General features: G+C 44.4%; 1 protein-coding gene across 4 annotated transcripts in view; it reads left to right on the top strand.

The window, feature by feature from the left end:
• ARHGAP25 (Rho GTPase activating protein 25) overlaps window positions 1-23,189 on the top strand; it is an 89,863-nt gene that overhangs the window by 54,951 nt on the left and 11,723 nt on the right. For 2 of the 4 annotated variants that reach the window (XM_039239539.1, XM_039239536.1), the window contains 3 exons: window positions 1,629-1,745; window positions 14,714-14,921; window positions 19,676-19,808. In XM_039239539.1, the coding sequence (XP_039095470.1) occupies window positions 1,629-1,745; window positions 14,714-14,921; window positions 19,676-19,808 (458 nt within the window). The remainder of the gene's footprint in view (window positions 1-1,628; window positions 1,746-14,713; window positions 14,922-19,675; window positions 19,809-23,189) is intronic. The other 2 variants (XM_039239540.1, XM_039239538.1) reach the window with 1 other exon arrangement.

Below are 23,189 nucleotides of genomic sequence, written 5' to 3'. Positions count from 1 at the left end.
TTCAGAATCCATATTATAAGGTCATCAGCCTTTCTGACCAGAAAGGTCAGTCCATATAAGCCCTGGCCATTCAGGAGTATCCTGAGAGCTGGATGTATCTCAGTGAAGTAGAGACAAAACTAATGACAAAACCAAAAGGTCTCCCAGGAAGTAGGGTAAACTGAAATGGTATGCTTTTGGTAACACAGTTCTCTACAATAGAGTAGAGAATAGGTACGGAGGAGAAGAATGCCAGATAAATTTTGGCCAAGGTCAAATTGAAAGCAGTAAGGGATAGTAGTGATTATTTGGAGAATGACCAGGGGCCTTGCCTTGAGCTTGGTGGCAACTTACTGGGTTCCAATGGGCAGGTCCCTCTCTGTCTCTGGACTTGAGTTCCATTAGCTGTAGAGTAGAAATGATACTAGAATCCATTCTATTTCAAAGGGATATTGTGATTCCTACAGGATTCTTTTCTTTTGCCCTGAACATCTCTTACTTCTGGAAACACCTAGCTCATAGGAATGGTCAGGGGCCTCTCATCTGACCATTCTGGTCAGAAGAGCTGATGACCCAATGATAAGATGGATTCAGAATCAGGTTGTCTCAGAGCATAAAAGAAGGTGGAGCTCAGTAATATTAACATAAGCTTTGAAAGGAAACCAAAGGGAATTTGAAAGTCTTTTGTTGCCCTGCAAGAAAATATAGGTTTGGGCCCAACTGGGGTGCCAGAACAGGCTTTTTGTTTTTTTTAAGAGAAATTCCCTGACATTGTGAAAGAATAGGTTGATGTTTACACAGACACTTTGAAATTTAATAGTATCCTATAATTGAAAGGGATTGCTATTATGTTCTTGTCCTTCCCAAGACCTATATTTGAGGATTTTCTGCCCCCTCTCTTCTCCCTCTCTGTCCCAGTTTTTCTTTATGTCACTTTCTCTTTCTTTCTGTTGGTAGCCTTTTCTCGCTCCACCCCCTTGTCATTTCCACCACCCTTTTTTCCATTTGTTAACAAGAACCCAGGAAACAATACATATGTCTGCCCATAATAATGGGTTTAAATTGAAAATGGTAAGGAAAGTCTTAACAAGCTTCAGTTGTTCATCAACTAGGTATGGAGAACCTACCATGTGCAATGCCTTGTGCAGGCATGAGAGTCGAAATTCTGAATAGAAAGCACTGATTTTGTGAGGAAGACACACATGTGCTTATTATCCCTTCCTCCTGAGTTGCTGTTATCCTCCCCATCATAAGAGCTGAGCTCATGAGTAGCTTAGGAAAATATCTGGTGTAAAGGACTAAAGTCCATCTGAGACAGGCTGAGCCTGTCTCCTCTAACACTCACATTGTTCCCTTGAACTTCCTCTTCCTTTCTGGTAGGAAATGGCTTCTGTCCTCCACGGGAGCAGATCTCAGCCCAAAGCATCCCAGTTGCAAACCATTGGCGCTCAATGGTTTATTTGTAGAATTAGAGTTTTCGGTGCGTAACTATTCAGTTCCCTTCAGGATAAGTAGATAATGCTTTTGTGTTGTTTGACTTGGTTGTTTAATTGAACCAAGGAAGAAGCTGAAGTTTGGCTTCCCTTCACTTTCTTTGTCCCAGCCTCTTACCACTTGAAGACCTTCATTAGTGTTACTTCTTCCTCCAGCCTCATGGGACCAGAGTCGCACTGGACAGGACTCCTATGTCCTCATGGCCAGCTCTCAGGCAGAGATGGAAGAGTGGGTTAAATTCCTTAAGAGAGTCGCTGGCACGCCCTCTGGAGGTAAGGACGCTGCAGGCTTGCCAGGGCAGGTGTCTGTGACATCTCAAAGATGGGGAGTTAGTAACTCCAGACATGATCCATCCTTGAACAGTGTTCAAGGGAGACCACTGGAGGACATCTCTGAGGCCATGCTCATTGCCAAGCATCTAGCTTCCTATCCTGCATGACCTCAGAGAGCCAACTCTAGATTAGCTGGGCAGACTGCAGCCCTTCTTACCTCATTTATACCTCATTGGCAAATGTGTGTGATGCCCTGAAGCAGCCCTTTCTCCTCTCTGGGCTGCAGTGTTCTCATCTGTAAAATGGATGGATTGGACCAGTTGACCCCAATCCCCAGCAGGACTAACATTCTGCAGCACCATGATTCTGTCTGGTTATGGGCTTGTGGGGCCAGAGAGGGTGGATGGCAAGAGTTATGCTGAAAGCTAAGAGGAGGTGATCAGCACAGGACAATGAAGTGGCTGGCCAGAGTGGGGGCACTCAGACTGGGAGAGGTTCAGGAGATGTGTCCAGACTCTCAGGTTCTTGGTGAATTCAGGATGAACACTTTTCTGGGTTCCATGACTCAGGTGTTTGAGTTTTCTGGGAATCCTGGGGTTGGGTCCACACTAGAGGAAAAACCGCTGTGAAAAAGTAAAAAACTAAAACATCTGCAATTAACAAACAATGAATCCAATGTGTGTTTTTCCCTTTTATAAAAATATGAAAAACTGATATGGGCAATCTCCACTGACCACTTTCCTTCAACTTTTTAGGAACACACTTATTTGTGTCAACTCCAGGATAACTGTATATAATCGTTTATCAACTCTGCTGTTATCCTAGAAATCATGGCAGTGGAGGGGGGGTGCTCTTACAGCTCAAATATTAAATATTTTTTGGATTGCCCAGTGGTTTCTTTTAAAAAATTATGAACACCATAACGATTTTGTGGAAATTTGAAAATTATGGGAAAACAATCACCCTCAAAGCCACCAGAGGAATTTTTATGTTTTCCATCCAGTTGATATTCAGAAATACATCCTTTTTTTCCCTCAGAATGACAAGCGTAGAATATATACAATTTAATGCCTTTTCTTTTATAGCTCGAGGGGTTTTCCCATGTTGTCAGATATTCTTAATTGACTCATTTGAGGGATTATTTGGTTGCAAAAAATAGAAATCGCATCCAATGATGTTCAGCAACAAAGAAGGATTTACTGGGTAGGTACAGTAGCTACTCAAAGAAATCAAGGGATAAGTGGTAAGAAGGCTCAAGGGATTGGGGCCCAGGAACTTGACCATTGGCCCAGAACTTCTCCTGTCAGTTTCCCTGGGCACATGCAGCTTTGCATTCTGCTTTTCTCTGCCTGTTTTTGCATCGTTAGCAGAGCTCTCGTGATTACTCCTGGCCCAATCCAGCTGTGCCAACCCCAGTTTTCCTGGACCTCTCCCTCGAGCACAGCAGAAGCTGAGCTCAGCCTCCACAACCCCATTGCAGACTCTTGAGAAAGAGCATCCGCCTGGCTAGCTGGGGGCAGGAGACCACTTGCAGACTCAGGAGCTGGGACAGGGAGGCCGTCCTGTGGCTGGTGAGCTGCCCCGCGGGGGCTGGGAGAGAAGTTACTGATAGGACACCCAAACTCAAGAGTGCCTGCCACAGCCATCGGGGGCAGCTGCATCCTATTACAAAAAGAATAGCCTCGTTTCATGAACCATTTCCCAGTTCCTAAAACGACATTTTTTACTGTGCTAATCAGTCCAAGATGAGGTGTTTATTTATGAAAGCTCTCTTGTATACCATTCAGCCTGGATAATCTTAGCTGTGACCCTCCTTATTACCCCAGATTGTGAGACTGTGAGCCCCATCAACGTTTCCTGCTTTCCTCAGTCCAGAGCGTTAGGCAGCCTGCATTGACAAGGGTAGTGGACGTTGCCTAATTATGCACTTATTCTGAGTCAAAGTGCTGTCCTCGCACTGTGAACAGCCTCTGTGCCTTATATGGTGCTGGGCTCAGCCTTACCATGGTGAGCTGCTGTACTGAGTCCTAATCCACTTGGGGATTTCTTCCTTACCCCACCTCAAAGGGCCACCCCTTGAGAAGCAAGTCAAGCATAAATCCTGCAGTCAGGGGGAAAGTCCAAGGGACGAGAAATAAGAGCACACCATATTCATTTATTCAAAGAACAGGATTTGTCTCTGACGTGGCATTTCAGATGTTTCTGAAGCCTCTCATGGAATCTGACTGCTAGATCTCAGGATGAGAAGGCATTTTAAGACTGAGGCCACAAGGCAAGCCAGACATTTGTTCTTCCTGTTTGTAAGTCAGGAAACCTGTGTCCTCAGGAAGTAGATGATTAGTCTGAGGGGCCCAGCTGCCGAGGAGTGGGGCTGAGGTTCCTGCCTCTGTGGGCAGCTCTTATCATAGGCTGGTCCCACTTGTAAAGTGCCTCTGATCTGGGTCCACTAGGTATGCATTCATTGAGAAGTCACTGAGATGTGTTGCCACTCTCTCCAACCCTCCCTGAAGCTTTCTATGGCTTTTCCCACCCAGAACCTGCTCTCTTCTTACCACCTTCACTACTACCATCCTGGTTGAGGTGCCATTCTGTCGTTTCTGAATTACAGTGATGATCCCCAGACCAACTTCTTTTGCTCTTCCCCAAACACCCTAAGCATGTTCCTGCCTCAGGCACATTGCTGTTTGCTCTGTGTGGAATTCTCTTTCCCCAAGTAGTTGTGTGGCTCAGTACCTTGGTTTTTGCAGGTCTTGGCTCAAACATCACCTCAGTGAGCCTTCCCCCAATCATCCCATTCGACATTGAACCCCTTCCTTGCCCTACCCCTCACTATCTCTCTTTCCCGCTTAATTTTTCTGCTTAGTACTACCCTCTTATAACATGCTAAATATTTTACTCATTTGTGCATAGTTGGCCTCCCCTGGCTAGAAGGAAACCTTCAATCTACTTTGCAGGATTTTTTTTTCTCCGTTTCATTCAATGTGGGATCCCAGAATCTAAACAGTGCCTGGCACAGTAGATGTGGAGGAATGGCCTTCTCTTCCCATGGTGGTACTATGTTCTACTTCCATCTTCTCTCCTCTTTGCTAAATGACAATCTAGAAAATTATTTGGTTAATGGGTTGCTGCCTCTAGAATGGTCTCCCACCAAGTGTGGTAATGGTGAACTTGGCTGAAATTCTTTATGGTTTGTAGACCCCTTAGAGAAAATGATAAAAACTATGGAAACTCTCCCTGGAAAAATGTTTGGGCAGCAGTTTTGTGTTCAACCGCATTGAACTGCAGATGCCTGTAGTCCATTTGTATGACCCAAATAATGAATCCAAACTGTTCTAAAAGTCACTCTAGTAACAGTTTTGCAGAGCTAAGACCATTTTTGCCCCAGTCTCTTTCTGGCTCCCTTTCTCCCTTGACAAGAGAAATAGCCCACATAGTTCCCATGGGATACCCAACTTTCTCCCCTTGGCTCCTCCTGCCTCATAGTTGGCTCTGAATATACCTCTCACCTTGTCTCATTCTTTGACCAATTCCAACGTATTTCTCCACACATCCCAGAAATGCTTGGACACCAGCTGGATGTCCTACAATTTAACTCAACTCTGACGCTATCTGCCTAGAGATAACATCAGATTCCACAGGCTAAGGGCTCAGTCCTGCAGGACATGTCCCCTTCCATGCATTTCAGGTGCCAAATTCAAGTCCAGATTGTCACCTGTACTTCTGACCCAATGGCTATAGATTGGAGGTTCCAATGATCCCCTCCTTGGGTTCAATTAATTTGCTAGAGGGACTCACAGAATTGAGGAAACCAGTTTACTTATTAGATCATCAGTTTATGATAAAAGGATATAACTTGGAACAGCTACGTGGAAGAGATGTATGGGCCAAGGTGTGGCGAAGGCCCTGTCCAGGAGTACCACTCTCCTCCAAATTTCCACATATTCATCAACCTAGAAATTCTCCAAACCCCATCCTTTTGGGTTTTTATGGAGGCTTTCTTGCATCTGCATGATTGATTAAATCATGGGCCATTAGTGATTGAACTCAATCTCCACCTCCTGGTGGGACTGAATGTTATAACCTAGTAATCACTAGGTTGATGCCACTTGTCAATCAACCCCTTATCCTAGGTGCTTTTCAAAACTCACCTCATTAATGTAACAAAAGATACCTTTATCTCTCTCATCAGAGGAAATTCCAAGAGTTTTAGTTAGGAGTTCTGTGCCAGGAAATGAGTGAAAGACCAAAAATATATTTCTTGTTATAAATCACAATGGAAAGCAGCACCTTGGTGCACCTTGATGTTCTGGCCTTTTCCTTCATAGCCAGCCAATTTATTTCTTTTTTGCCCCACTGTTCTTTTCAAAGGGGCTGGTTGGAAAAGTTACATTAATTTTTTCCCAGAAGTTTTGGATGCAATTCCAAGTTTTCCTGATTTAAGTAGAAGAAAGAGAAGAGAGGTGATCACATCTGGACTTCTAGTGACTTGTCCCCTGACTCACAGCTGCCCCTTTTCTATAAAGTACCCCCCGCCCCCGAGTAGGAGGTCTGTGTCTTCCCAGGATCCCCACACTGAAACCAGGTCTCTGTCCCACTCCCAGAGAGCAGGCAAGCCACACTGCAAATTGCTGTCTAGTGGGAACCTGCTTTGCTCTCTTGCTCTGGAGGCTGGCCTCTCGGTCTCTTTCTCAGGCTACTGCTGGGTATATAAGCACTGCACTGAATTGTGCATAGCCCTCCTCTGACCAACCTGGTTGTAAGACCTGGGGCAAGTCCCGTGTTTTAAGTGTCTTTGTGTGTTTGCCAACACTAGGCATAGAGTATATAAACATTGTGCTTTTACATTGCCATGGGTTCCTTTCTTTTTCTCATTTCTTAAGTTGTCTGCATCTTTCAGAGCATGATTTCACAATCGACAGCAGGGTTTAGCCTGTGGGGGTGTGTGTGATCTCTGTGATTCATTGTTATTTCTTATATTCTGATTCTTTTTTTCTTTTAGCTAGAGCTAAACTGGACATTACAAAGGATGATTTTTACTTATTTTCGGTAATCCACCTCTCCGCGGATCCTAACACAAAACTCAAGCCAGTTACTTATTTATGCATTTACTGAACAACTATTTCTTGAGCATTTGTCATGTGCCAAGTGCTGTGCTAGTCCTGGGGGTACAGGAGTGAGAAAAAGACTGAGTCCCCTCTCTTGAGAAGCTCACAATCTAGTAGAAGACACAGACATGAGTCAACCTCCAAACCATAACATTACAATTGTGAGAAGTACCATAAAGGAAGAACACATAATGCACAGTGGGGGAAGATGTCTTTGTCAAGAAGTTCAGGGAAAGCTTCCCTGAACTAGTGATGATTAAGCTTAAATCTGAAGGGTCATTGGAGGCTAAGTAGGCAGAGGAGGAGGAAGAGGAACAGTATATTCCTCAATCAGAGGAATAGCATATACCAAGGTCCTGTGACAGAAAGGAGAACAGGCTCTAGAGTAAGAGGAAGGTGAAAACAGTGACATAGCTTGCTTAAGTATTGGTCTTCATCCAAAGGTGGCTTAGATGAGGGTGGTAGCGGTGAAGATGGAGAGAAGTAAGCAGGTTTGCACAGTGTTTCAGAGGTAACATTGCCATGACATGGGAGTGAATCTAACATGGAAGGAGAATGTGGTGTCAATCAAGTCCTTGATTCCCCGCCTATGCGTGAATGGAGGGATGAACATTTGGCTGGCAGCATCCTGGCAATCCTTCCCTGCCCCTGCCTGTCCCTTCATGATGCTAAGAGTCCATTTTAAGTCTCCTGGGCATGTCTGGCCGAGTTGCTGCATTATTTGCTAAAATCTTCTCAACGGGAGGGGGAAATCATCTCAGTTTACCCAACAACCCACCTCCAAGATCATTCTTTCTGAAGGCTTGACTGAGCCACATGCAACTCTGAAAGCATTTCCAGAGAAGGTGGGCTGGCTTCATCAACACTAAGTGAAATCCTGTGTTCCTGCCAGACACTTTGATATATGGAGCCATGCTGGTAAGGGCTTGTGTGGGTTTTTTTTTTTTTTTTTTAACCCACCTCCATAGTATCTCTTGAATGGCAGTTGACAATTAGCTGCTAAGTAAAAGGAGGCACTTATTTTTATTGCTGGCCCTGACAGCTTTATGTTCACTCTTTAAAAGCCAAGACTCATGTGTGTAAAGGTGAGTGGGGAGGGGAAGTGGTGTGGGAAGGAGGAAGGGAGGGCCAGGGGCAGGTGCCGACAGATCCCATGATTTCCTGGAGTCAGAACCTGAGCAGTATTTACAAGCATGTGCTGATCTGGAAGCGAGAGAAGATGGTGTTTCCAGGTTGGAGAGGAGGGAAGGCGTGAGGCTGGCCCTGCAGAGACTGTGATTCCTTGGCCCCCACCATGCCTCATATTCTTAGGATGCCGCGGTGGGACCCGGGCTGTGGCTTTTCTGCCCTGGCACTGCTCTTTTGTGGGAATTTCAGGAAGAAAACACCCAAGCGCCGAAAGAAAGGTATTCCATCCCTATTTTGTGATTGAATTTTTCCACTAAAGGACACTTTGCCCAGCTCCCCTTCCCTCTTTCGCAGAGATGGGGATGGTCCTAGAACTGAGCCCCAGGGAGGCAGGCACCAGTGCCAGGCCAGTGGGAAGGGGGGGGGGACAGCGACGGGGCAAGCCCTCCCAGGTACCTGGGCTGGACCAGAGGCAGGGTGGGGGGGAGGGGCCCTTGTCCTGAAACTAGGAGCATCTGTGTGATAAGGAAGGGAGGCTGAGGTTAGAAAGGAGGCGACAGCTAATCCTTCCACTTTCATTTCTCTAAAGCAGCTCAGTGTCCTGGGTCTGCCTAGTAAATCTGAGGAGGGAGCTTAGAAGTAAAGGGTGGAGGAAGGCCCACAGGCAGAGATTAGGCAGCCCCCTATGCCTTTCTTCTTCCCCTTGAAACTTGGTGATGTCTGAAATTTCACCTGGACAGTTGTATTACGCTGGCATTAAACAAGAGAAATGAAAATGTTTTATTTAGAATCATGGGGCAAATATGACAGTGGACACATTCCTAACCTGTCTCTGTCTGTAAAATGGAACAATAATATCTATGTTGTAGGGTTCTTCTGAGGACTAAGTGAGAGCACACATGAAAACTTTTAGGGCACATAAAACTAGCTTAATTTATCAAATGTATTAATAATTATAATATTATGTTATATATTATAATTAGTCAATTAAGATTTGTATCCATGAAGATGGCAATGCCTCTATTAACAGTGACTGGTCCAAAGTGAGGAGCAGTTCTAAGTGAATGACCGGCTGGCTGAGGGCAGGAAGGGCAGGGGCCTCAGTTCGCTGAAGGAGTGGGTGCAGCCTGGGAGGCATGGTGCCCATGATGGGGGACCCTGGGCTGGAGAATGGTCTCTGAATGCCTCCCACCCCTCTGTCTGCTGTCTTCCTCCTTCCCTAGTTCCCTCGGGGTCTAAGCCCTTTCATGTCCACCCAGGATCAGAGGGGGTGATCAGGACTGAGAAGTCAGAGGTATGTGCAACTCAGGATTGGGCCTTTGGAGTTCAGGGAGGTACTCCAAACTCCTCATGTGATCTGAGATGGAGAATGACAAAGCCTGATTGAAACTAAAGAAAACCAGGTCTCTACAGCCTGTAGTGTCCACTTCTTGTTGGAGGGAATCGCTCTGACTGATTTCCAGGCTGGAGGTATGCAGTTTGCTGTCTTCACTGTATGGGTGATGTGAAAGCAGCGGGTGTGCTCCGGAGCACGTGAGGATGGGGGAAGGAAGTTCCCGGACACTCCAATGTTCAGAGGTCAGGGAGAAAAGAAATAATCATCCGAGGAGGCTGAGGAAGCGTGGCCCTTGACACATATTGAGAACCAAGTGGGAGTGCCAAAAGCCATGTGAAAAGTGTCTCAGAAAGGGGTGATTTGCTGTGTCACATGGTGCTGATAGAGCAGTTTGGAGGAAGACTGAGAATTTGAGTCCTAGAATTTAAAAACATAAAGGCCATTGATCTCCTTGACCAGAGCAAGTTTGGAGAAGTGCTGATCAGAGTACTTTCAGGAGAGAAGGAGCAGAGGACGAGAGGAATGGCAGACACGATGACAGCTCTTTGAGGACTGGCCCATCATGTGCCAGGCTCTGTGCCAGGACATAAAAATAGATGGTGAACCAGACAAGCTGTCTGACTTTGAGGAGCCCATAGTCCAGGGGAAGAGAGACATGTTTAAAACTAAGCTGCAGGAGAAGTGGGTGGCATAGAGGTATACTGGGAGCTCTGTGGGTACAGAAGAGGGAGAGACTAGTTCCTCTGAGGAGAAGACAGAACTTCTGCTGCAGGAAGATCAGGTTTCCAGGTAGGGAGAAGGAAATGTACTAGCTCCAGAGTTTTCAAAAGCGAAGACCTTTTTTCATTCGTTCTGTCATAGTCTCCAGCTACCAAAGAGGCAGGTACTCAGTGTATTTGCTGAATGATTTTGTGAATTCCCATGGAAGGAATTTGCAGGAAGCAGACTTACAAAAGAAACCATCACAATAATTTTGACAGTCACAGCGAGAACAGAGAAGAGAGATGGTTTAATTTAGAAAGTGCTGATCTGGGGCGCCTGGGTGTGTCAGTCCCTTGAACATCTGACTTTGGTTCGGGTCATGATCTCACAGTTTGTGAGTTTGAGCCCTGCATAGGACTCACTGCTGTCAGTGCAGAGCCTGCTTCGGATCCTCTGTCCCCCTCTCTTTTTGTCCCTCCCTTTTTCATGCTCTCTCTCTCTCTCAAAAATAAGTAAAAAATTAAAAAAAAAGTGCTGATTTGTTTGGAGGGAAAAAGAGGATATTGCAGATAATCCTGACACTCACATTTTTGCTGATGGGGTTTGTCAAGTGCAGGTACCTTGTGTTAATGACTTTGTATTCTCCATGCTTAGGAAAGTGCTTGATGCTTGAGTGCTTGATTGACTGAATGCTACTGCCTAGGAAGAAGGCTCCAGAGAAGCAGTGATTTGGGAGTGTTGGTGGTGGGACAAGAGTGAGATTGGAGAAGACACTGGGAGAGCTTCCTTTAGATGTTGGATGAGGAAGGATAGATAGATAGATAGAAGGTGGATATGTAGGTCTGGCCCAGACATGTGGATTTACAAGTTACCAATTTGTAGGTGATATCCAAATGTATGGAATCATATGACCTTTCTCAAAAGAATGTCTAGAGGGAGGGGGTAGCTGAGTGGAAGTGTCAGGAAGTGATACACGAAAGGAGCAGGTGGAGGAAGGAGCACAGGAAAGGAGATTGCAGAGGAACCAGCAGGCAGTGGGAATAGAATGAAAATGATGCCTTTGTCATCATGTCGGGAGAAAGTCATGAGGAGAAAGGAGAATCCATATCATCATGAGTCTTCAGGGGAGACCAGTGGGGTGTGGAATGAGTATAGGCCATATCTGGCCATTAGAAGGCTTCTGGAAATTTTATTGAGTGGATTGGGTGGAAAGATGCAGACTGATGAAACCAGACTGGGTTTGAGAGGTTGAGAGTTTGATAAGCAAAGATGTAGAGCTTGTGAGGATGGAAATAGATATGTCCTTTATGTGTATACTGAGGAAGAGAAGGAAGGCAAGTAGTGGTTGTTTGAGAGCTGGGGTAGGAGGTTATTGTTTAATAAATTGGCAGACTTGGACTCACTTGGGCTCTTTCCATTGAAAAGAGAAATATTTAAGATACAAAAGACAAGGAGTGAAGTCCTGGAAGAGATGCAAAGGGATGAAACCCACAGGTCAAAAAAAGTATCGTCTTAGAGGAAATCACAGGTTTCTTTTCTTCCTCTGAGAGAAGACTGATGGACAGACAGAGGAGGAGGGACAGGAAGGGAAGGGACCAGGGATAAGAGTTCACTCATGATGTCCTCCACTTGGGGGAAAGAAGGAAAAGAGGAAACAAGATCACCTGCTGAGACACAGATGGAAAAGCAGTGGGTGGAGAGAGCAAGAGGAGTGGGGGAGATTCGGAACCAAGGTCTTACAGAGATTGGGAATATAAGCCTCCATGATATGGAATGCTGTGTTCCCTTGGGGCTCTTGGTGACCTGGTGAAGGTGTGGGGGAGGTACTAGGAGTCCGTAGAGCAGAGATGATGGAGGAGAAAGGGGGATTGAGAAGTGGATTAACTGGTGAGAGCGGCATTGCAATGACTGGCTGTGGGGCCTGGGAGGGATGAAGGATGAGCACAGGACAAGGCTGAGAGGCTGGGATGGGGAGAAAAGTTACAGGACTTGCTACCGAGAGGATTCCAGGTCACCTGCAAAACAGAGCATTTCCTTGGGACCTCAGGGGTGCAGCTCTCATCTGACAGCTCTGACATCTCCATGCAAATCCCCACATTGTGTTGGGATATCTTTCCGTGTCAGGGTCCAAGGGGCCCCTTGAGCCTAAGCTTCAACTGCTCGGAAACGCATCTGCCTCCCCCCTTGGGATCCTCCTCAAGGGCATTTTACAAATGCCATGTGGCATATGTTTTAAGTCAGATGATTTCAAACATTTCCTTCCAAATATCTATCCAGCTCCTTTCACAGACATATGGCAACTAAATTCTATATTGTTACTGCAATTGTCTAATTGTTTTTCATTATTTTTAATGTGGTCATTTCATTTTCATAACTTGAGTGTAAGTTAATTGAAAGCCAGAGCCATATCCTACATTCTCTTGTCTGTATTACCCATCCATCCCACATGGCCTGCCGCTGGCACTCGGGACATGTTAGTGTGAGGCTGAATTCTTCCACTGAGGAGGTCTCTACTGGAGCTTCCTCTAAAGAAATGCCAAACTTGTCATTAATCATGGAAAGCATTTGCCTAGAGATGAAATAATTCTTTAAGTAATTCAGCAAAATATGCTACCTACTTTGTGCCAGGCCCTGTGCTGAACACCGGGGGTGAACAGAGAGCACCCCCATATCTCCAGCATTGGAGAGCCCAGTCTTGCAGACGGTATGGGTACACATAGATAATCACAGTAAGGTGTTGAAAGGGATTGGGATATTTGAGAAAGAATACAGGTGCACAAAGTAGGGACAGATTCTCTCAGGCTACCGTCAGGGAGAGCTTGGTAGACATGATGGTATTTGAGTCAGGCCAAGGAAGACAAATGGGATTCCAGCAGACAAGGAATGAGAAATGCACAGACTGGGCAATGAGAAGACCATCCAAGGGTTTTGGGAACATCAGGGTGAGGTGCCTTTGGGGGCATGACAGGAAGTCAGGCTAGAAAGGTAGGTGGGGGCCAGACCAAATGCCAAACTAATGAATGCCAGCCCCCAACTTTCAAACTGTAGCCACAGAAATATTTAATCAAACAGTGTCACTGAAATGCCATAAGTGAAACAGACAACAGCCCAGCAGATGTGGTTGGAAGTAGGAATACAGGGGCCACTCCCATGCTCAGCTCCTCCCAGATCCACTCTCACCTCCCAGCACCTGAGGGCCTGCAGAAGAAGCCCTGAGGACTTTGAGGAGTAATTTGGAAAATGCTACTGTGGCAACTGGGGAAGAAGTGGATGACAAACACAGGGTTGGGGGCGGGGAGCGTGCTTAGGGAAATTGGAGGCGTTTTAGAAAGGTAGGCATCAGGAGGGCTTTGCACACGTCAGAAGAGAACACCACAGCTGTCATAGGTGAGCGAGTAGTCCGACCTGGCTTAGGGCAGTGGGTGGGAGTGCAGAGGACACGGTAGATTCAAGAGCTCAGTATGGCTCTGTACAGGTGAAATTCACATTAGTGAGAGACTGGATACAGGGGACCAACCAGAGAACGAACCATGGGGGAAACCAAAGGACTTTGGAAAGCAGTGTCCTAGGAACTGAAGCGGTCGGTGTAGCAGGGTCCTAATTATGACCGAGGGAAAATCTGGCAGGGCAGAACTGAAGCCATGACCTGTCTTCTGAGCTTCCAGGAACTAAAGGGAATGGGGGCCTGGTGGGAGAATGGGTAGCCAACGATCGTCCTGATTTGAAAACTAATTTTGTTATACTGCCGGGGTGGGGAAATTATAAAGCCAGTACTGACAGGGCTGGGGTGGAGCTGGTCCACACATGCTTTGCTGGAGGCAGTATAATTTGGAAAAATATTTTTGGACAAAAATTTGCATACCACTGAGTCATACAAATGTTCAAAACACTTGACCTAGTAATTCTACTTGTGAGAATCTGCCCTAAGGAAATAGTTCAAAAGAATGAAAAGCCTATGATCACCCATCCAAATGTTAATTAATTAATTAAGCAATTAATTAGAAATAATACATTGTGCCGAATACATCCCAGGAACTCTGCTAGGTGGATAAGCATGTTCACTGTAGCAATTTTGAAAATAGTAAAACATAATAAACAACCTAAATTATAAGAATGCTGCAATGGTTTAATAGAGTATGACGCATCTGTGTGATAGACTTATTTTTTAATGCTATATGACACAAGTAGAATTCAAAACTACCTGCTTGCTGTTGTGGTTAAGAGTACATTCTCTTGAGTTTACTGCCTGGGCTTGAATTCTGACTATCGTGCCCTGGCATCTGACCTTGGCAAGTTCACCAGTGCCTCTAAGGCTCAGTGTCTTTAATAGCAAGGTGAGTATAACAATTCTACTACCTCGTGGGGTTGCTGTTAAGATGAAATGAGAACAGGTGTGCAAAGTGCTTAGCACAATTTCTAGCACACAACAGGTACTCAGTAAAAGTAAGTTGTTATTTTAAATATGTAAAACTGTGGGTTAAGAGAAAAAGACTTCCAAAGACTCCCCCAAATTTATAGCTCCAGGAAATATTATGGGTTGCTTGTCTCCTGTATTTTGTTTAGTATCATTGCACTAAAACTTTTGAGGTTATACACAGCACTGACAAATCTAGGAAGAGGCAAAGAAAGCACTTTGACCTATCGGTTCGTCCAATGGAAGTCAGAGTGATGGGAACATCCTGTTTTTCTCTTCCTAGCTGTGTTTGGCCAGCGTTTGGATGAGACCGTGGCCTATGAGCAGAAATTTGGTCCCCACCTGGTGCCCATCCTGGTGGAGAAGTGTGCAGAGTTCATCCTCCAGCACGGCCTGAATGAAGAAGGCATCTTCCGACTGCCTGGGCAGGACAACCTGGTGAAGCAGCTCAGAGATGCTTTTGATGCTGGGGAGCGGCCCTCCTTTGACAGGTAGCCTGTCCTCACCGTGCCTCCCCCTGCCTTATGTGGGTAGGAGGGCCTCTCTCTACCAGCTGAGCTACAGGACTCGAACAGGTGTTTCCAAGGCCCTGGCTTACAACGAAGAGAGCTTTTTATTTTGCTGGCAACTTATGTGAGGAATGAAGTGAACTAGAAGTAGGACCTTGCTGAGCAGTCAAGAGATGTTTAGGATGTAGGGGAGACCAGGAGCATGATGGGACCTAGCTTAAGGCCCTCACCACCAGGCAGGTGAGGAATGTGGAAGAGCTGAGCTGATTGTACAGACTCGGTGGGTAGAGAATGTAGCATACCTATACCTGAGGGCTCTGATGCTTTTCCTCAGCTTTCCAGAAATGGCCAGAAGCAGTGCTTCTTGTTAGGTTGGGAGACCACAGTCGTGCGCAGCTCTGAACTTAGTTCTGAGCCTTTGTGGAGAGAGTATATACTGACATCGTGGCAGCCTGGTGTCTTCTCATATCTCCTCTGTGGAAGTTTCCCAAGTTTGGTTGGAACATATCGGTTCTGGTGACGTTTCTTCTCACCGTCGCCTACCTGCCCCACCTCCTCCAGCTACCCAGCCGAGGTTTTCAGCTTTGCCACAGTCAGCTCGTCCAGCACCCACGCCAACACTCTACACTCTCTGCCTATTGTGCAATATTTGCCCTTGATGCCTGTGTGTACTTGTCCCACTGGCAAGAAAGAGCCATTGTTCTTTCCAAATCAGCAGCCCATAAATCAAGATAGAAGAAGACAGGCCCAAATCTATCCAGTTTCCAAAGGTTAGTATTCCCCAAAGGGTTATTTCGGACCTAGGATTGGAGGTGATCCTGGGAAAATCATGAACAGCTAAGTGCCATTAGCTCCCTCTCCCCACCTCCACCCCAGTCACCAGCAATGCCCAGTCTCCCTCTGAAGCTTCTCTGATACCGTCTGTTCACTCCCTTCTCACAGCCACTGTCTGAATTCGGACCACCGGACTTTGCTGCCCTTGGCATGCAGTAGGTTAAGTTACCAAGGGTGCTGTACTTTTACAGGAAAGCAACGGATGGAGTTGTAACTGGAACTATAGTAGTTATGGGCATCAAATTTACGGACCTCTCAGCAGCACTATAAATTGCATTTCATTATCAGGCACCTGATCAATTAAGTTCATCACCTTTTTATATTCAGTTTTCTTCTTATGTTTTTAATTCGCTTTGAGTTGATACAGGTGGATTGTTGCTAAAGCAATGGGAACAGTCAGCCAGGAAGAATGGAGGTGATTGCAGGGTTTGTCAGATACTTGCCCTAGACTTGATTTTATGTTCTTATAAAGTCAGCCTGGGTGGTGGAGTCACAGGCTTGGATACCTGTGAAATATTTGGGGCAGAAAGGAGGAAAGTTACCACAGCTTGTCATGACCTCTCCACCCCCAGAATTAAGGAGTAGAGTTTACACACCCAGAAATAGGAAGGGTCACCTGGGGCTCTTCAGAGTCCTCCCAGGGCTGATTCATGGGTCCACATAATCCTTGTGGGTTAGATCCCCTACATTGGTCATATGTGTTGTTTCACCATGAGATCTCCCAAATTGTCTCACTGGAATGAAAAGAAACAAAGGATCTTTTATTTGGTAGATGCTAGTGCAGCTATATCTGATTCTCATTAAACATATTAATAAATTTTAAAATCTTGTTGATTCTCATTAAACATATATGAATAAATTTTAAAATCTCTTTGTTGAGCTTCTGGTGGGCTGGATACTAACTGGCCACAAAGCCAATACACTCCTGCTACCTATACTTCCATGAGAAACATGCAGAATGTGCCACATTTAGGGTCAGTGCTACCAGAGAAGGGTTGGCGAAGCCATCCGTGGGGACGGGGCTAATCTCTGGTGGATCAGGTGTTAAACTCAGAAGTTCAACCTAGCTCCTGACTTGCTCTTAGCCCTTGACTTAAAAAATATCATTTAAACATGTTTCGTTAGGTTGAAGGAATAGCAGACTCAGGAAAAATTATGTTGGAAATTTAAACTATAACAGGGACAAGTGAGTCAGCCTTGATACAATGAGGGCACATACACGAAACCAAAAATTTACAAAAATAATTGTATAATTTCCATTGTATTAAGTGTTAAAATGGAAAACTAAACAGTACTATGAGAACCTAGAACAGGGGCCTTTTGACACCATCTGGTAGATTTAGGGAGACCCCCAAGAAGAAATGACGTTTACACTGAGATGCATTAGGCAAGCATAAGGACTTAGCCAGAACAAGCAGCATTATTTCCCCTGATAAAATGAGTCAGGAAGCTCTCTCTGGATTTCAATGTTCCAAGATGATTTACATAGATAATTATGGTCTCTGGTTGTAAAGCTGAAGCATTTACACTTTATCAGTGGTTATAACCCTTTCATCTAATGTTGGAGTTTTTGCTGTCATAGTTTCTTCTGGTTGAACTATCTAGCAGTTTGTGGGTTTTGTTGCTATCATTTTTCTTTAAAAGATTATGTTTTTTGATGTATCATCTCTACTTTCTCATTTTAATTTGTTGTTTGCAACACTCATTCTTTGGGCATATTTTGCATGTCGTGTTTTGCCAGGCAGTGGAGAGTGCATCAGAAAATGGAACTGTGGAGGCAGAAGGCCAGCTAGGAAGCTGGGACAGAATCCTGGCAAAAGGCCATTGTCTTCTGAAATAAGGCAGTGAAGAGGGGGGCGGGGCTTAGAGCGATTTATGTAACACTTGGGTAGACTTGAGGGGATTTGGGAGCCTAACTGGATTGATGTGAGGTGAGGGAGAGGCCCCGGATTCTGACCAAGACCATGGACTGGAAGGTGATGCAGCGGCATGAGGAGAAGACTCATGGCTTCTTTCGGGACTTTAGGAGAATGCTCCTCCCGCAAAGTGTGTTAGCCGGTTGTTGTTCCACCATTTTCTTGGGAACTTCTCACATATTTTGACAGGAGAACTTTGTCCAGAGATATTTTTAGGCAGTGACTCAGCGGGGAAGGCTTTTCCAGAATCCCCACCTTAAGTGAATGGTTCCCACCCCCAATTTCCTGAGGCAGTTGTAGGGCACAGTCAGGGCTCCCTGCCAGTTTACGCTCTCATTTTGAGGTAGAGAGCTGACAGGCTGCAAAGCTGGGGCCTTTTCAGAAAACATCTCCAAACACTGGCTGTCAAAAACAAACAAAAACTCTTACTCAGGATGCCAAGGCAGAGCTTTACAGTCAAGTCCTGATGTTCTTGTTTCTGCTCCCTCCAATGCCTCCCTTCTCTTCCTTCTGCCCAAATTGGCCCATCCTGTCCCTTCTCCAGGAGGCACTCTACCCAACAAATTCTATATTCCCCACCAATGAAACTGAGGAGACATTCAGATTGTCTGGACCTCTTACCGCATCATAGCTTTCAAAACCCTACCAGGATAGTCACTTAAGAATACCGTTTTTTTTTTTTTTTTTTTTTTGGAGGGGGGGTTGATATGAAGTAAATAGTTTCTTCACTAATGAGCTTTAAGCATATGGTAGATTCAGAGTTATTTTCTCTTATGGAGCTACATAATAGATGCAATAGCTCTATAAAACAGGGCTCAGCAGACTTCGATAAAGAGCCACATATGAAATATTTAGGCTTTGTGGGCCAGAAGGTTTCTACTGCAACTACTCAGCTCTGCTTTTAGCAGAGTTATAGCTCAAAATCAGCCAAAGATAATCCAAAAATGAATAAGCATGGCTGTACTCCTATAACACTTTATGGATGCTGAAATTCAAATTTCAGATAATTTTCACATGCCATGAAATCTGATTCTTTTGAGTTTTGTTCCCAGCTATTTAAAAATGTAAAATCCCTTCTTAGCTCATAGGCTGTACAAATACAGGCAATGGGCCAGATTTGGCTCCTGGGCCATGTTTTGCCCATTCCTGCTATAAACTGGACAAGCTGAACTGAAAAGTCCAAGCTTCCTTCGGTGATCAGACAGTCTTTTGAATGCTGTCTGTGTTTCTGCAGCAAGGCCTCTGCTCCCCACCCTCTAGGCTCCCTTCCTCATACTGTAACTCCTTGCCACTCTACAGATCTTGTCCCCTAGGGCTCCCCCACTCTACACTGGGTGTCCCTTTTACACACTTCCATACAGTCCCAGGTTAGTCATGGCACTAACCTCATAATACTGTAATGACTTAGTAACATTTGAGTCTGCACAGCCCTGTGGCTCAATGAGACCCGGTGTCCTGTATATCCCTCAGGTTCACTGCCGAAATCCCAGTGCTTCAGGTGATATCTTGCTCCTAGTAGGTTCTCTCAATGCTTATTGATTGATGAACAACTGTGCAAATATATGAATGAATCCCAGAACTGTTTTAAGCTCTCTGAGGATTTAAAGAGATTATGGACCATCGATATAAATGACTTTTCACATGAAAGATTAGAGACTAAGCAGAAAATACAAAATTGAGAGGTACTAAATGACTTGGAGAAAAAAGAAAGAGATGAAGACCTAAAGAATTTAATAGGATTAGTGAAACAGTAGACCTTGAACTTACTTTGGAGGGAGCTGGGTGGAAGAGATAAAGGAAAAAGTGTTGGTGTCATTATTCCAGAAGATTAGCAAAGATGTTCTGTTTGGATACATCTTTATCAGACTCTGCTCCTCTGCAAAAGTCCCCTTTGGAACCTGGGATTCTATTCAGTGGACCACCAAGGGGGAGGTGAGGAATGTTCTGGGGCTTTATTTTCAAAGAACATTGATTATTTTCTTGCAGAGATACTGATGTACACACAGTGGCCTCCCTGTTAAAACTCTACCTCCGAGACCTCCCAGAGCCAGCAGTTCCCTGGAGCCAGTATGAGGGGTTCCTGCTGTGTGGGCAGCTCATGAATGCAGATGAGGCAAAGGTTCGTATCTCAGTAGAGTTAGTTGTCCTGTTTTGGAAGAAGGTGATAGTTATTGAACACTATTCTGGTAGGCAAGCCACAGTGGGTCAAGGGACCCATACCTTTTAGTGAGATACTTTGTCAAACTGGAACTTGGTCAACAACAAAAGGCAACTGAAGCCAGTTGTAGTGACAGCCAGCCTTGCTGGGATGCAACAATCCAATAAAGAATTGACTATAGTCCAATAGGACAAGCCACTTTAAAATTAAAAGAGAAAGCTTCTGAGAAGTCTTTCAAGCAATATGGTCTTGCTGAGACCCAGTGGAACACCAGAACAGGCTGACCAACCTGGAAGGCAAGTGAGAGGGGAAAATGTTTTAGTTTCATGATGACCATGACTGTCAGGCATGGGCATACAAGAAATGCAGACACAAGGGAAAGGAAGGACAAAGAGCTTTTCTTTGTTCTTTTCAGCTTCAGCTGCTTAAGGGGCTGTGGTCAGTGTCAGCAGTATCATGCTTGTTAGAGTTCACAAGTTTGCCTGCCAGATTTGTGTTCCTATATAATTTGTCTCCTGAAAGGTCTTAGAGTTGACAATCACCACACTAGAGACATGTTAATTAAACAAATTAACTGACCAAAAAAGCAACCAGGAAAACCCATCTAACAATGATAAAACCTTAACGGTTTATAACCAGGATTTGCAAAATCAAATGCCCCACAAATATGTTTGTGTCATACTGCTAATAATTGTGTTATACTACTAATAATATACTGCTAATAATAATTCCCACTTTTGGGAGGTTAGCTTTGTTTAAAATGTTAAACAATGTTTAAATTCAAACTACGTTTAAAAATTTTTTTTAATGTTTACTTATTTTCTAGAGAGAGAGAGACAGAGTGCAAACAGGAGAGGGGCAGGGGGAGGGAGACAGAATCTGAAATAGACTCCAGGCTCTGAGCTGTCCACACAGAGCCCAACATGGGGCTTGAACCTGCGAAACATGAGATCATGACCTGAGCTGAAGTCAGATGCTTAATTGACTAAGCCACCCAGGTGCCCCTAGCACTACTATGTTTAAAGCTCTCTGCCAAATGTTCACAGAAAAGCCTACAGCGAAGGTGTGGATTTAACTTTGATTTTTGCCATTAGGCAAATTAAGTACTTTCTATGACCAACAGAACATTCTATAATGGTGGAACTGGTATATAGTTGCATTGATCAATATGGTAACCACTAGTCACATCTGGCTATTGGGCACTTAAAATGTGGCTAGTTCAACTAAAGAACCAGTTTCCTAATTTTATTTTATTTTATTATTTAAATAGTCACACATGTAAAGTAACTGTTGTGTTGGATAGCACAAACTTAGACAAATTTCATAATAACATCTGCTATTCTTAGGATTGTTTTGAGGACAAGGAATAGGAGATAGGTGAGTGGTATTTTTAAATTACTGGTTTAAGGAGAGATTTATTCTCCATTTTAGAATTTATTATATAATATACTCCTCGAAATATATATATATTATAGTATAATTATACTTTATATATATTGTACATATAATTATGAATATATATGCATATATGTGTATATGTATATTATGCATATATGTATAATATATAATTATTTTAATATTTATATTAAATGTATATTTAATATAGATATGTATAATATATCATTATTTTAGGCAATGGAGTGCCCTATATCTGGTAGAAGGCATAGCTGTGAGAACTTCTCTCCTAAGAGTGAGGAGCCTCATGATTTAAGTAGATCCCAGCACAAGAAAAATGGCAGTTTTAGATTTCAACATTAGGAAAGGAAGGGAAGGATAATGATGCAGTTAATTATGCTGTAGCTATTATAGCTATTTTCTAGCACAAAAACGAAGTTGCATGATCTCATACAGGTCTTCCTCAGCAACAAAAGGCAAATGAAGCCAATCAGGGTGACAACCTTCCTGGGATGTAACAATCCAATAAAAAATGGGACTATAATGGGGCACCTAGGTGGCTCAGCTGGTTAAGTGTCCAACTCTTGGTTTCCGCTCAGGTCATGACCTCACGGTCCATGAGTTCAAGGGTTCTCCTCTGTGCAGACAGTGTGGAACCTGCTTTGGATTCTCTCTCTCTCTCTGTCTCTCTCTCTCTGTCTCTCTCTGCCCTTCCCCGACTTGTGCACTTTCTCTCTAAATAAGTAAATAAATCAACTTTAAAAAAATAATGGGACTATAATCAAATACCTCAAGCCACTTTAAAATTAGTAGCTGTATGCATGATTCTGTGCTTGATTTATGAATTTTGGGGGGAGGAGTGAGGTGAGGACATGAGAAGTCTTAATACAGGTATATCAGCTCATCCTCGTGGAAGTAATAACATTTTATGGAATGAGGTTTAAAAGTTGGCTAAAAAGATCAGTGTTGCAGGTAACCTCTCACCCCACAGCTCCAGGAAAAGCAAAGGAGATATGCAGATGCAGATCTGACAATAAAACTCTTACCCCTGAACTTACTCACTTCACACCTGCTTCTCCCAACTTTTCTCCATCTCAAAATATTTGGGTTTCTTTTAAAACAAGTTTTTTTAAATGTTTATTTATTTTCGAGAGAGAGGGAGAAAGAGAGCGTAAGCGGGTGAGGAGCAGAGAGAAACAGAGACACAGAATCTGAAGAAGTCTCCAGGCTCTGAGATGTCAGGGCTCGAACCCACAAACTGTGAGATCATGACCTGAGCTGAAGTTGGACGCTTAACTGACTGAGCCACCCAGACACCCCCCCCCAACATACTTGGGTTTCTGATCCATGGTAATGCACATCTGGGCAGGGCAGAGGGACTACAGCCTCCCTCAATGGTGAGAATGTGGCAGGAGTGGTAGCTGGGAGCAGTGAGTCTATAGCAACCTTTACAAAGAATTCACTCGTTAAACTGGAGAAGGGAATCCCAATATGAAGCAGGTATTCTAGATACAGAGGTTCTGTACCAAGTCACTGCATGCAGGCTGACTGGCCATAGGATGTGTTTTCAGCAGGAGGAGCTGTTCAGGTGTGTGGGAGTCTGCACGTCTCATGTTAACTGGCATGATCATGATGTCACTGACAGTGACTAATGACCCTACAGGCAGCTGCAGTTGAAAAGAACTAAGAAAAGCTCTCTGTCCTGGGATGCCTGGGTGGCTCAGTCAGTTGAGTATCCAACTTTGGCTCAGGTCATGATCTTGCGGTCTGTGAGTTCAAGTCCCTCTTTGGGCTCTGTGCTGACAGCTGAGAGCCTGGAGGCTGCTTCAGATTCTGTGTCTCCCTCTCTCTCTCTGCCCCTCCTCTGCTCATGCTCTGTCTCTCTCTCTCAAAAAAAAAATAAATAAATAAATAAAGATTTTAAAAATTTAAAAAAAAAAACTAAAG

The sequence above is a fragment of the Hyaena hyaena genome, unplaced genomic scaffold, assembly GCF_003009895.1.
Source record: "Hyaena hyaena isolate Hyena2069 unplaced genomic scaffold, ASM300989v1 scaffold_158, whole genome shotgun sequence".
Taxonomy (NCBI): domain Eukaryota; kingdom Metazoa; phylum Chordata; class Mammalia; order Carnivora; family Hyaenidae; genus Hyaena; species Hyaena hyaena.
The sequence above is the reverse complement of the archived record's forward strand: the minus strand, read 5'-3'. Positions and strand labels throughout refer to the sequence as shown.